General features: G+C 53.9%; 1 protein-coding gene and 1 long non-coding RNA gene across 4 annotated transcripts in view; both read left to right on the top strand.

Moving 5' to 3' along the window:
- The first annotated feature begins 1218 nt into the window (after positions 1–1218).
- Positions 1219–5579, top strand: FOXA2 (forkhead box A2). 2 transcript variants are annotated; one of them, XM_032351567.1, is made up of 3 exons: positions 1219–1452; positions 2478–2547; positions 3563–5579. In XM_032351567.1, exons 2-3 carry the CDS (start codon positions 2479–2481, stop codon positions 4865–4867), a joined length of 1374 nt encoding a protein of 457 aa, XP_032207458.1. In that variant the 5' UTR covers positions 1219–1452; position 2478; the 3' UTR covers positions 4868–5579. The 2 variants fall into 2 exon arrangements, with proteins under 2 accessions (XP_032207458.1, XP_032207457.1); XM_032351566.1 differs by lacking the exon at positions 1219–1452 and having other exon boundaries at positions 2443–2547.
- A 2574-nt stretch (positions 5580–8153) lies between these two features.
- LOC116595337 overlaps positions 8154–13014 on the top strand; it is a 32539-nt gene continuing 27678 nt past the window's right edge. The window contains exon 1 of one of the 2 annotated variants that reach the window (XR_004287622.1): positions 8154–8341. This is a non-coding gene — a long non-coding RNA (uncharacterized LOC116595337). The remainder of the gene's footprint in view (positions 8342–13014) is intronic. The other variant, XR_004287623.1, reaches the window with a different exon arrangement.

Genomic DNA, 13014 nt, shown 5'->3' with positions numbered 1-13014 from the left:
AGATTAGGTTAACCAGAATTTTCAACTCCATACACACCAGAAAGCTATGTGTCTTGTCGTTTCGCAGGTTTGTCTGTTTGGGCGTCTCTTTTTTACTGAATTTGAGAAGCGCTCCCTGGGCAGGGGTGTGTGGGTGTGTGTGGAATTGACAAAGTGTTTTGAGGTGTGTGTGTATGTGTACAGCTGCGTTTCTGCTCTGATCCTCTGCAGAAAGCTTTAAAACACACACACACACACACACACACACACACACACACACAAGCAACTTACCTCTTGAGTGCCAGTGCGCACCCTTCTTCCCCAAGCCCTGGGGAGAACAGTTAAATTGCTCCCTTCGTGCTCTGAGACCCGGTGAGAGATGCCGGGAATCTGTCTCTTGGGCTCCCCAGCACGCACATACACTAAGTGTGCATATACCCCACAACATACTTCCTAGGTGCACCGGGCTGGCCTGCCTCTCCCAAGAGCCCTCTGGGCTGCGCAGGGCTTTGAAAGCCATTCAGACTTCAGCTTTGGGGGATCCTACCCTGGCACTCTCTAACCCCTTCACTATGAATGGGTCAAACCATTTGAGGTTCAGCAAAAAAGGTGGTACCAGCGACTGCATCTGGTTCAAAGAGATGCAGGCCTGGGATGAGGGGGGTGGGAAGGAAAGGGTGTCTTCCCTGCATGGACTGCTCTTCCTCGCTGTCCTTCTAGACTGACCCTCATACAGTCCTTCCATTCTCGGTGCTCAGCTCCTGTCTTCTGACACCATTACCCATCACTTTGGCCAGTGGACCAGATACCCACTATTTCCTATTTGTTCTTTATCTCTGTGGTGAGGGGACGGGGCTGAATCCTCATGGCCCAGCCTGTTTTTAGAACCAAGAAAAGAAGTCCACATCAAACACCTGCAATAGCCCCAAACCCTGCAATCTGGGCTCACTTAAGGTGTTGGTAGCTGGCCCAGGACAGATGATAAGCTGAACCCAGAAGCGGTAGCAAAAATAAAAAGGAAGTATATGGTTGCTGGGCTTCTAATTCTTACAGAAGAGCCCCTCAAGAAAGCAGAGAACAGAGACCTTCCTGAAGTAAATTCCATGTGTCCCATTATTGATTCCTTTATTCCCCTCTCTCCTCCCGCCTCACCCTCCACCTCCTGCCCTGTTTGTTTTAGTTACGAAATGCTGTGGGCACCTCGGTTGTGACTGCAAAGTAACCTTGAAACACGGCGTCCTGAATGTCAGAGACAAATAGCAGTCTCCCAACCGTCGACTGCAGCTGGCGGGGGCCGAGCGCGGGGCGCTCGGCGATCGGACAGTGCTCTTGCCCGACAGCCACTCCCCAGCCGGTAGCTGAAGGCTGGGCTCGGAGGAGGAGAAAGCGCGCCCCGCACGCCTTCCCGAGCCGCTTTGGGTCTGAACTGTAACAGGGAGGGGCGTCCCAGGAGCAGCGGCAGGCGAGTTCAAGGTGTGTACACAGTTTTTCTAAATACGACAGCGCTTTGCAAATTGGCTCTGTCACCGTCTTGTCGTTTTGACAGGGAATGAGCACTGAGAGCGAAGAAACCCGGGATGAGTGAATGCGACGTTTCTAAGGCTCTGCGGAGGGGCAACCGGGAGCGGAGGCCGGGCTCGCCCTCCGACAGGCGCACTAGGCGCCGGGCGCTAGGGGACCGGGCGGCGGTCAGAGCCTTGGGCCGCTACTGGGGTGGCTTCCTCCTAGGTCCCTCCTCCCACGGGCACTCCCCGCGCACGGGGCGGGGGGGGGGGGATGGGGGCTGGAGCAAGGAGCCTGCTCGCCCACTCGCCCCGCTCGCCTGGCCTGGCACCGGTGCGGGCGCGGCGGCATTGGGGCGGGCGCCGGGCGCGGAGGGGCAGGTGCCGGGCGCCTGCCGAGGCTCCCTCTCACCTAGGTGTGAGCTGATTATTCAAATGGGCTGCCCCGGGTCTGGGGATTGGAGGCCCGCGCCAGCGCGCCGCGCTATATCACCAGCCGCCCACGTCACTGCGGCACTTGTCCGCTCCGCGGTCCACACCTCCTCCTCCTCCTCCTTCTCCACCTACTCCTCCTCCTCTCCTCCTCCTCCTCCTCCTCCTCCCTCTCTCCACCCCCCCACCCGCCCCCGCGCCGAGCGCTTCCCGCCGCCTCCGGGCAGCTCGCACTGCCAACCTCGGCCTCCGCCCGGCAGCCCGCAAGCGCGGCGGCGGCTGCGGCGGGCGCTCCCTACAGCGGGGCTCGGGTCCGGGCCTCCTCCCATCCTTGGCCCCCTCCTCCCGTGGCTGACCCCTCCCGCCCGTTCCAACTACCGCCTCCGGCAGGCCAAGGGAAAGAGAGGGAGTGGAACGGGAGAGAAGGAGTGCGAGAGAGGGAGGGAGGGGACGGTGCCTTGGCTGACTTTTTTTTTTTTTTTTTAAGAGGGTGGGGGTGGGGGGTGATTGCTGGTCGTTTGTTGTGGCTGTTAAATTTTAAACTGCCATGCACTCGGCTTCCAGTATGCTGGGAGCGGTGAAGATGGAAGGGCACGAGCCGTCCGACTGGAGCAGCTACTATGCCGAGCCGGAGGTAGGCACTCGCCTTTTCCAGGGGGAAGTGGGGTGGTGGCGTTCGCACTGTTCCCCAACTTCAGGACCGTTTCCCTCGCCGGCACCCGCCCCCCACCCCCAGCCGCTCTGGGCAGCCGCCTTTTCCACCCTCCTTCGACTCAAATGGGTCTCTTTTTTATACGACACACTGTTAGCCTTGAGATAATATTAACTTTGTGATCAAATATTGACTTGCGGCGCCTCCAAATCCTCTTCGTGGCCGAGCCACGCACTATCCTAACAGAGTTATGTTTGGCAGCGCGCGGCTGGGGAGGGGTGGGAGGTCGGCCGGCGAGGGGGTGGGGAGCTGGAGAGAAGGTGGATAGGAGTTGGGGGCTGAAGTAGAGGCAAATTCGAAGACTAGAGACAAAGAGAAAGAAAGTTTGTGGCTGCAAAGCCCAGCCGCCTGTAGTTCGGTTTTCGGTCTCCTCCCTGCCCCTCAACTCAGTGCCTCCAGCTGGCCCCAAACTCTGCGCAGGCACTGGGTTTTGGTTCCCCTGGGGCCAAGGATGGGGTCCCAAGAGGAAGGATGAACGGAGAAGCCTGGAACAATCTCCGCTTGAGGCCGCTGGGCGCCCTAGGCTGTGACCCACAGGTTGTTCACTAGGGTCGGAGGCCGCGACCGAGGCCACGGTGTATGCTCAATCTCAGTATGCTGGCCTGAGAGTTGAGGAAAGGAGATGCATTTGGGGTGCCTGATCTAGGGGTGCTCCGGGGGACCCTTGCTTTAGAATCTGAGCAAGGGGCAGAAGGGCTAGGATCCAAGCCACATGCAAACAGCAGCAACCTGCTGGCCAACTCTTCCTGGACGATCCCGGCTGTCTCCGGGTGAAACGGACTCGGTGTCCGGGGCCCAGGGGGCCGGCCGGGGGAAGGACTCCCCAGAGGCCTCCTCGAAGGCGGGGGCCTGGGCTAGCCCGGTGGGTGGGAGGTCAGGGCACGCTCTAGTTTCGATGCTAACCCTGTGCGCCTCCCTCCCCGGGCTCTGTCCGCAGGGCTACTCCTCCGTGAGCAACATGAACGCCGGCCTGGGGATGAACGGTATGAACACTTACATGAGCATGTCCGCGGCCGCCATGGGCAGCGGCTCCGGCAACATGAGCGCCGGCTCCATGAACATGTCCTCGTACGTGGGCGCGGGCATGAGCCCGTCCCTGGCCGGCATGTCCCCCGGGGCGGGCGCCATGGCGAGCATGGGTGGCTCAGCCGGGGCGGCAGGTGTGGCGGGCATGGGGCCGCACCTGAGTCCCAGCCTCAGCCCGCTCGGGGGACAGGCGGCCGGGGCCATGGGCGGCCTGACCCCCTATGCCAACATGAACTCCATGAGCCCCATGTACGGGCAGGCGGGCCTGAGCCGCGCGCGCGACCCCAAGACTTACCGGCGCAGCTACACGCACGCCAAGCCGCCCTACTCCTACATCTCGCTCATCACCATGGCCATCCAGCAGAGCCCTAACAAGATGCTGACATTGAGCGAGATCTACCAGTGGATCATGGACCTCTTCCCCTTCTACCGGCAGAACCAGCAGCGCTGGCAGAACTCAATCCGCCACTCTCTGTCTTTCAACGACTGCTTCCTCAAGGTGCCGCGCTCCCCGGACAAGCCCGGCAAGGGCTCCTTCTGGACCCTGCACCCCGACTCGGGCAACATGTTCGAGAATGGCTGCTACTTGCGCCGCCAGAAGCGCTTCAAGTGTGAGAAGCAGCTGGCCCTGAAGGAAGCCTCAGGCACCACGGGCAGTGGCAAGAAGGCCGCCGCTGGGGCCCAGGCCTCGCAGGGTCAGCTAGGGGAGACTGCCGGGCCGGCCTCTGAGACTCCAGCGGGCACCGAGTCGCCCCACTCCAGCGCCTCTCCGTGCCAGGAGCACAAGCGAGGGGCCCTGGGGGAGCTGAAGGGGACGCCGGCTGCGGCCCTGAGCCCCCCGGAGCCGGCGCCATCGCCAGGGCAGCAGCAGCAGGCTGCGGCCCACCTGCTTGGCCCTCCCCATCACCCAGGTCTGCCACCGGAGGCTCACCTTAAGCCCGAGCACCACTACGCCTTCAACCACCCCTTCTCCATTAACAACCTCATGTCCTCGGAGCAGCAGCACCACCACAGCCACCACCACCACCAGCCCCACAAAATGGACCTCAAGGCCTATGAACAGGTGATGCACTACCCTGGCTATGGTTCCCCTATGCCGGGTAGCCTGGCCATGGGCCCGGTCACGAACAAAGCGGGCCTGGATGCCTCGCCACTGGCCGCAGACACCTCCTACTACCAGGGAGTGTACTCAAGGCCCATAATGAACTCCTCTTAAGAAGATGCTGGAGCCAGGTAGCTTGGGACAAGGACAAGAAAAAAGGAAGTGGGGTGGAGAGTTTGAGGAAGGGGTGCTGGAGAGATCCAAGGGAGAAGAAATCCATTACCTCCTCACCCCCAGGACAGCAGCCTCCCCTCGCCCTCAGCAGCTCCCCCTCCCAAACAGAGGGGCCACACTGATATCTATTATTCTGTATAAGGAGGGAAGGCAAAAAGGGATATAGTCAAAAACAAACAAACAGAAGAGAGGAAGAAAAGAGCAAAAAGCCTCTGGTTTCTACTACTGTGTAGACACCTGCTTCTTTAAGCATTTGCGAGTTCTGATTTTTTTCTTGTTGTTGTTGTCTTTCTCCTCCATTGCTGCTGTTGCAGGGATGTCTTACTTTATTAAAAAATGAAAAACAAAAAAACAAAAACAAAACCCCACAAACTTTTGTGAGTGATTCAGTGTAAAACCATGTAGTTTTAACAGAGAAGCAGAGTTGTACTATTGTTTAAAAAGGAAAAAAAAACAAAAAAAGATGTAAGGGTCTGTTGTAAATGACCAAGAAAAAAAAAATGCATTCCCATTCTTGACACGGTGAAATCCAGGTCTCGGGTCTGATTAATTTATGGTTTCTGCGTGTTTTATTTATGGCTTATAAATGTGTGTTCTGGCTGGAAGGGCCAGAGTTCCACAAATCTATATTAAAGTGTTATTGCCAGTTTTACCCCTTGAATCTTCAAGATTTTTTTTTTCCTTTTGCCTGACTTGAAAAATAAACAGGTCCAGAAATTATTTAACAGTGGGGGGAAGGGGATCCTGTCTGGTTGGAGATTTCATTTTATTTTGGTGAAGGGGGGGCATGATGGTTGTTGTTTTAACATTTTATTATTAAAACTTTCAGACACACTGAAGTACAACAGATTTTACAGAAAACACACATGTGCCCATTGCCCAGATCCAACAGCTATTGTTTCACTATTCTTGTTATATCACATATCTGTCCAGCTGTCTGCACCTCCATTGATCAATTCAGGTTATTTTTTTCTAAGTGCATTTCAAACGCGATCAAGCCCATTTAGCATGGTATGGCCATAGACCTAAATGCATTCCAAAGTAAATTTCAGACATCAGTACACCTACCCCTAAACACTTAAGCAAGAACATCATTAAATAGAACTCAATATTATTTATGATTGCTTTTGGAGTTTTGAGTTGATCTTTACACACACTGACTCACACAGATCCAAGGTGGACCATTCCCGGGTTTGATGCAGGTTTACGTATAAAGTTGGGAGAAAACATGTATCTTAATTTCCCATCTGGGTCATGTGAAGGAACAATGTAGTTGATGTCTCTTGGGCCCCAGGAAGCTGACTTCTCTGGGGCGAAGCCTGTATTTTACTGTATTTCCAATCTTAGGCCTCCCTTCAAGTCAGTGAGTCCCAGATTGGATTTGCAAATTCCTGGTGCACCACTTTCATCTCTGCTTCTCTGGCACCCCTTTACCCTCCTACAGAACTGGAACTCTGCGTAGATCCTAAGCCTCAGGGCTCCCATTAGCCTCCACCACCCTATCCTACCCTCCTCCATTTAGATGTTCTGCCCAGCCTTGGTAGACCTAACTGTAGCCAGAGAGCAGTGAGATTTTCGGGACCACCTCCTCCCACTGTGGCACCTGATTCAGAGAAACAGAATTTCTCCTGGAATTGGTGTTTAAAGGGATCGCTCAAGGTGATGGTCTAAATCTCCTTTATAAAATAAGGTATATTTGGGGTTGAGGTTGTCAAGTGACCCTGGCCAATGGTGAGAGCCCAGGGTCTGTAGATCTGTTTACTCCACCCTTTCCACAAACAACCCCGTCTTTGGACAGTCGACAATTAGCCCAGGCTGGGAATTCAGGAATGCAGGGCCAAGGGTATAAGGAGGTGTTTTGTGAACGTTAAATGAAAAATCTAAAAGTATAAAGAAAGACCAGAATAGATTCTTACAAATCTTGCTGTATCTCCCCACAGATTGTGAAGCCTCCCTAAATAGGCAGCCAACCGGACTGAACAGGCTACCCGAGAGGCCAGGCGAAGCACGGCCTGGGCGGGCAAAACGGACCCGGTTTTGACTTTGCCTGGGCCATGTGCGGGCCTACAATCTGGCGGGATGAGGGCAGGAGCCAGTGTCCCCGCAGACTTAGAGATGTGCCATTCACAGCTATCTTAAGGTGGACGATTACCGCCTGCACAGGCTTCTGAAGCAGGACTTTTTGCCTCAAAGTTTCACAGCCCAGGACCCTGTTTTCAAGGACTAGATTTTTGGGCTTGTTGAGCACCCAAACCTGGAGTGTCCCAGGTTCGCCCCTACTCTGGAGACATGGAGACAGCCCCCCCCCCTTCGCCCTCTGCCACCTTGCGGGGTCTCGGCACCCTCAAGCCCTGGCCTTCCCACGCGCTTGAGGGGGTTTGCCCTCCCCTCGCATCAGCACCCCCCCCCCCCCCCCGCCCAGGCTCCAAATCCCTTTTTAACATGCCACATTGTCCCAGGAACACAAGGAAGAGAAATTGGGGAGGGGTGGGGGGGATCCGGAGGCCACAGCCAGCAATCAGGCCCGTCTCTCCCCCTGGCAAGGACACACACGTCGTGAGCCCGGCCTGAAATGTGTTTCATTATCACATAAAAGGCTCCCGTGGCGAAGGAGCGGAGAGGCAGGGCCGGGGGCCGAGTGGGGGACAATGGAGGCTGAAAGCGCTGCCCTAACCTGCTATGTTTCGTATCGCACGCCCATTGTGCGAGGGTCGTTTTAAACTACTTAGCGCTCCCCCCTCCACTGATCCCGGCCGATAAGATATAGTTCTGTCCGAATACATAAAAAGGATGTCGGAGAGGGGGCGCTTTCGGAGGCTTTTCTGCGCTTCTGGTGTCTTTCACACACACCGCCCCCACCCCGCCCGCCTCAGACCCCTCCCCCAGCCGGGCTCCAAGCTCTCTAGCTCACAGTTCGTCCTCCTCCCGCTTTCCCCAACTCTAAGTATTGTAGGGTGCGGCGTTTCTTTTTTCCTCCCTCTCTCTCTTTTTCTTCCCTTTCCCCGCGCGGTCCGCGCGTCGGTTTAAGCAACCGTGATCTGTGAATAAACAAAGTCAGTAAACAACCGAAAAAAACATTCTAGATCCGAATTCCAGGAGGGTAAACTTTCCATGCCACGTCACACTTCAGCAAATTTGCACAGATATTATATTGCCTCCCCCTCCTTTATTATTCTTTTTTTTTTTTTTTTTTGCTAGGATCCCATTGTACTTAACTGAATTTTATAACGCTGATCGATATCTTGGTAAAATATTCATTTTTAAACTAGCGGGCAGTGAAATCTTTGCTTTGTGTGCTAAAGTCAACAGTCGCTCGGTTTGAGCTCAAATAAATGCGGAGATGCCTCGGCTCGGAGCAGTTGGCCGCCTCCCTCCGCGAGCTGGACGCTCCGCCGCCAGCCCGCCACACCGCAGGTAGGGAGCGCGCCCACTCTGGGGCCATAACCAGGTCCCCTGGGCAGCGTCCGCCCCCCATTCCCGTCCGCGCGCTTCCCCTCCCCCAGCCAGTCCCTTAACCTTCTAAAAGCTCCAACGCAAGGTGTTGGGGGTTCGGGAGTGAGAAACTAAGTCGGTGAAGAGACCTGGGGTTTGGGAGATGGCTTTTTTTTTTTTTTTTTTTTTTTTCCGGGGATTTCTGAGACTGCACGGTGTGGGTGGATGAAGGGGTGAAGAGTTGCAAACAGACTCAGTCTGGGGTCTGAGCATGCAGAGTTTCTTGAGGCCCTGAAGCTGTGGAAGCCAGGACAGACTCCTGCATCGCCTCTGGGCTGGGGATTCGATCCGACGGCTTCACGTTTCCCAAGGACAGTGAAAGGGTGGGAGTGGAACACTCCTGGCCTCTGAGTCTGGGGTGGGTGCAGCGGGAAATGGAGGGCTGGTACCGGATCGCTGCGGGGCAGAGGCCGGAGAGTGGCGAAGTCCTCCCCCAAAACCTGGCGTTTGGGTTCCAGTCTGGTCTAAGCGTTTGCCTCAAGTCCCTAAACCGGGCGCAGTGGGGGTCGACGCCGCGAGGCATCAGGGGAGGGACAGGGCCTTTCCAAGAAAGGAGTCAACTTTCGTTCTTGCTCCAAGAAGCGGCCGGTGCCCTTTACGCACAGGCGCGCACCGCTACAGACAGGTTCGGAAGCCTAGCGGGTTACAAGCGGGACCCCGGGTGTGGAGGAGGGGAGAGAAACAGGCCACTAGGCCATTTATCTCCATTTTCCCAGAGGCTGTCCGGCGTAGGGGTGCGCTGCGGTAAGGGAGGACGGGATTTGGGAGGGCCGAACAGAACCAATCGCATCTTAACTGCCGCGGGCGGGAAGGCACCGGCTCCGAAAAGCTAAAAGTTCCAAAGCTGCCAGTTGAAACTGCAGGAACCCGGGGTCCCAGGGCAGGGCATAGGGTACTGAAAAAGTATCTTTCCTCTGGAGTCTACCAGGTGTTCCCTGAAATTTGCATTTCCCCTAGGGTGTTTGCTTTAAAGAGCTGGACATCCGGCCTTTTTTAAAGCCCGCGCAGACTTCTAGGTATTTCGCCAGGCGGAGAGACAAGCTCTCTTCCCGTCTGCCCCGGAATCACCAGATCCCGAACTCAAAAGGGCAGAAATAGGTCCCTGTGATTGGCAGGGTCAGTTTTGTGGGCACCTCTGTGTGGGGAGCACAGGCGCCCCCTCCTTGCCTTCCCTGGCGCCCCGGCCCTGGCACTTTTGTCCACCTCACCCGCGGCGGGCTAGAGAGAGCGCCCGCCGAGCTCCCACGCCCGGGTTCCGGCTCGCGACGGTTATCTTCCCTAAACAAGATAGAACGCCTGCAGGACATACGCCTAGACTAATCGTTTTTAAATAATTAATGCTTCACCGTTCTGCTGGTAATGCGCGGCCTCGAATCCGTCAATTACTTGTCATTAGACGAGTGTAGCCTAACGGCCTTCCCTCGGGCCTTTGATGGCTCCAGGTCACCCAGCCCAGCCCACTCACGGCCGAATGAAAAGGTGTCCGGCCTTTGAGAGCCGGGCGCGGAGTAGCCGCGGCCCTCAATTCAGTGCGAGTTTTGAAAGAAAGACCGTCGCTGAAGAGATGTAATCTTCCAAATGGCCAATTTAAACGCCTGATCTTTATCGCCTGCCTTCCCTCCCGGCTTTATAAAGAAAAGCCGGTCCTCAGTGCTTTGGGGGGGGGGGGCTTTTAATGTAGGGGTGGGGTGGGGAGAAGCAAGAGATGAGGCTTAATAAGGCATAGAACAGGTGTTTGTTCAAGAAGGTACCTGGAGGTACCTCGGGGTAACTGGTTTTCTCAGGGACAGCGCATTCTCCTAAGCGTGGGGTCTGGAGGTATTGAGGGCTTTGAAGGTGAGGTGCGCAGATACGTCGTCCTGAGTGTATAAACCAGAACGTCCAGAGGAAGCGACTGGGCCTTTTCTGGCTGTGAATCTTCACCCTGCCAGAGGCGATAGGACAGGGAGCATTCTCACAGTCACCCACCCACCATGGGCCTGGACATTGCAGGACGGTCTGTGCTAGCTAATGCCCACAGACTTGTGGGCACCAAGTCCTGCAGCGTAGAAAAGGCCCCTAGACACACACACACACACACACACACACACACACCCCTCAGAGCCACCACCCCCAATTTGCTGTCCCTGCTGTAGCAGAAGAGCAAGATTTGAGACCCCAAATGCCTTTGCTGGGTCAGAGACACTGTGGAAACCAGCCTTGGCCACAGCACCATGGCAACCCCAGTCTGCCAAGGGTTGATGGAGCAAAATTAAAACAGAAACACAAACACAAGAAAAAACTTCCCCAAAGTTGTGACTTGATTTTCATTACATTTCTGCTGCTCCCTTCCCCCATCCAAAGTTATTCTTATAGTAACGAAATGTCTGAGGCTCTCAGAACCTTCCATGGCCCCTTTGAGCAAAACCAATGTGCTGTATCTTCACCACTCTCAGCTTTACAGAGTTCAGATAACAAATTTCTCATAGCCCCCTGCCCAGGATGAGTTTTCCTCTGAGAAGAGGAGAAACATGAGGGAAGGAGAGAGGAAAAAAAAAAAAAAAATCATGAGGAGAGTGGGAGAAACTTTAAAAAGAAATAGATGGAGAAAGGGTGACTGAAACGTGCCTGTGTGCCTGCTTGTCCCTGGAGGGCCTGGGGCTGAGCTTTAGGCCCTTGGCTTCAGACTACATCCTTCCTAGGGCATGCCACCACCATTGGGTCTTTTTGAAAAACTCCTTTTTGATGAGATTCACCGGATATGGGCAGGGTGTTGCAGTCACCTCCAGAAACAAGCAAACAAAATTGCACAGAATAGATGCTCATAGCCAATGGAGCTCAGCAGGGTCCCCACCTCCAGGGGGCTTCTTCTCCCTTTGTCAAAACTCCCAGGGAGCTCCCCACCCCAGAGCTCTCCAGAGGTTGCCTCGGAAGCCTAAATCCTGGGGCATCTTCCCCATTCTGTTCGCAGCCTTCCTGCCCACTCTCTTATCCTTTTTCTCCTTTCTTCTTTAAAACAATCATGTGTGTCCCCCCTCGCCCCCTCCCGCCATTGTATTTGTTGATGACCTAACACGCTCACACCAAAAGCCACACACAGAAAACCAACAACGTGGGATGGGAGGAGAGACCAATTATGACTGAGGCTAACAAGCGGGGAACACCCAAGTTGAAGCCGGCTGTCTCCTGGGAGACTGATGGAGGCTTATTTTACAAGCTGTCATTCCATCGTGGTCCCTATTGCCAGACTGGAGGTGATTCCTAGTCTCCCCTCCCCCTCAGCCCCTGCACCCAGGGGCTCATTCCGGATTCTTTGTATATCCTCTGCAGAAGAAGCTGCCACCGAAGTCCATCTCCTGCTCAGGTAGAGAGAGCAGGGATGTTTTACAAGCACATCGTCACAATACTTGGCTTGTTTTTCACATCAGTGGGTGGATGTTCCTCAGAGCTCTGAGCTCACTGCCAGCAAGACCTGAACTAGTCACACATGCCTTCGTCCTCCTCACCAGGTTCCCATTAAAATGCTTTGACAACTTACCCTTTACACTTCTCCCTTCTTCCTCTTCCCCTTCCGCTTCTTCCCCCTTTCCTCCTTCTCTTTCTTTTCCTCCTCTCCTTTTCTTATGCCCCCCCCCCCACCAAAGAAGGGACGATATTTTACTGTCAGATAACACAACTGAGAGCTGGATTGCTAAAAGAAGCAACACAAATTAAGTTGTTTTCATTCATGCAAAAGTAGAGGTCTCACATTCTCATTGGAATAAGGGCCTGGGGTTTACCCCCCTCTTGAAGCTAATTAGAGGCAGGAAAGTTCTCTCTGATGTCAGGACACCATACCAGCATCATCATATTTATTTAAATTTAACACATCAACTAAACGGAGAGGGAAAATTTCAGCATCACCAACACGTGTGAGGAAGAAATACTGGAGTTTTTCTTGCCATTAGAACTTAAGAAGGGGAAATTGTTTGCTGTGGTTCATTTCTCTTTGAAGAAAGGATTCTGCTTCGGCTTGACTTCCTGCATAGGTAAATCAGCTTTTCTATTGTTTCATTTATCTGAAAAGAATAAAGCCACAGGGTTCAAGAATAAGCAGGGATGTTTTTGGGCCAGGGTTGGTAATGACCCCAGCAAATCAAAACAGGACTGTGTGCATGTGATTTTCAACTTGTTATCTCATTAGAAAGATGATCTCAATCCATTATCCCTTCCTCTTTCACAAAGCAGACATAATTATATAATGAATTTTGTTGGGAAATTTTTGCTCATATGAAAAAGAACACACATTGCTAATCTGACGACATAGTTGTTAAAAGCACATTACTTGGAAGTGGACACATAATATTGAGAAGTGTTTGGAGGAGAAGGCTTGACAGGACTTAAAGCAGGACGTGGGTGGCTGGAGAACTGGAAAGGGCAGAGGATGCTTATATGTCATTTCCATGATGGAACAGGGTACAGTGTCAGCTAGGGCAGGACCTGGGTCACAGGGAGTTGTGTATGGAGGCCAGAGGCATCTTTAGCAAAGAAATCAGGATGTCAACATGCGGACTCCTTCCACTCAAGCTTAAGCTTTGTCTTTAAAACCCTATCTAAGAAATTTAAAACAAAAAAGA

The sequence above is a fragment of the Mustela erminea genome, chromosome 7 (assembly GCF_009829155.1).
Source record: "Mustela erminea isolate mMusErm1 chromosome 7, mMusErm1.Pri, whole genome shotgun sequence".
Classification (NCBI taxonomy): domain Eukaryota; kingdom Metazoa; phylum Chordata; class Mammalia; order Carnivora; family Mustelidae; genus Mustela; species Mustela erminea.
This window is presented reverse-complemented; position numbering and strand designations above follow the sequence as displayed.

Coding starts and splice junctions, on each gene's coding strand:
- FOXA2 (XM_032351566.1), top strand. CDS start 2,461: ATGCACTCGGCTTCCAGTATGCTGGGAGCGGTGAAGATGGAAGGGCAC. Junction 2,548..3,562: donor GCTACTATGCCGAGCCGGAG/GTAGGCACTCGC, acceptor CTCTGTCCGCAG/GGCTACTCCTCCGTGAGCAA.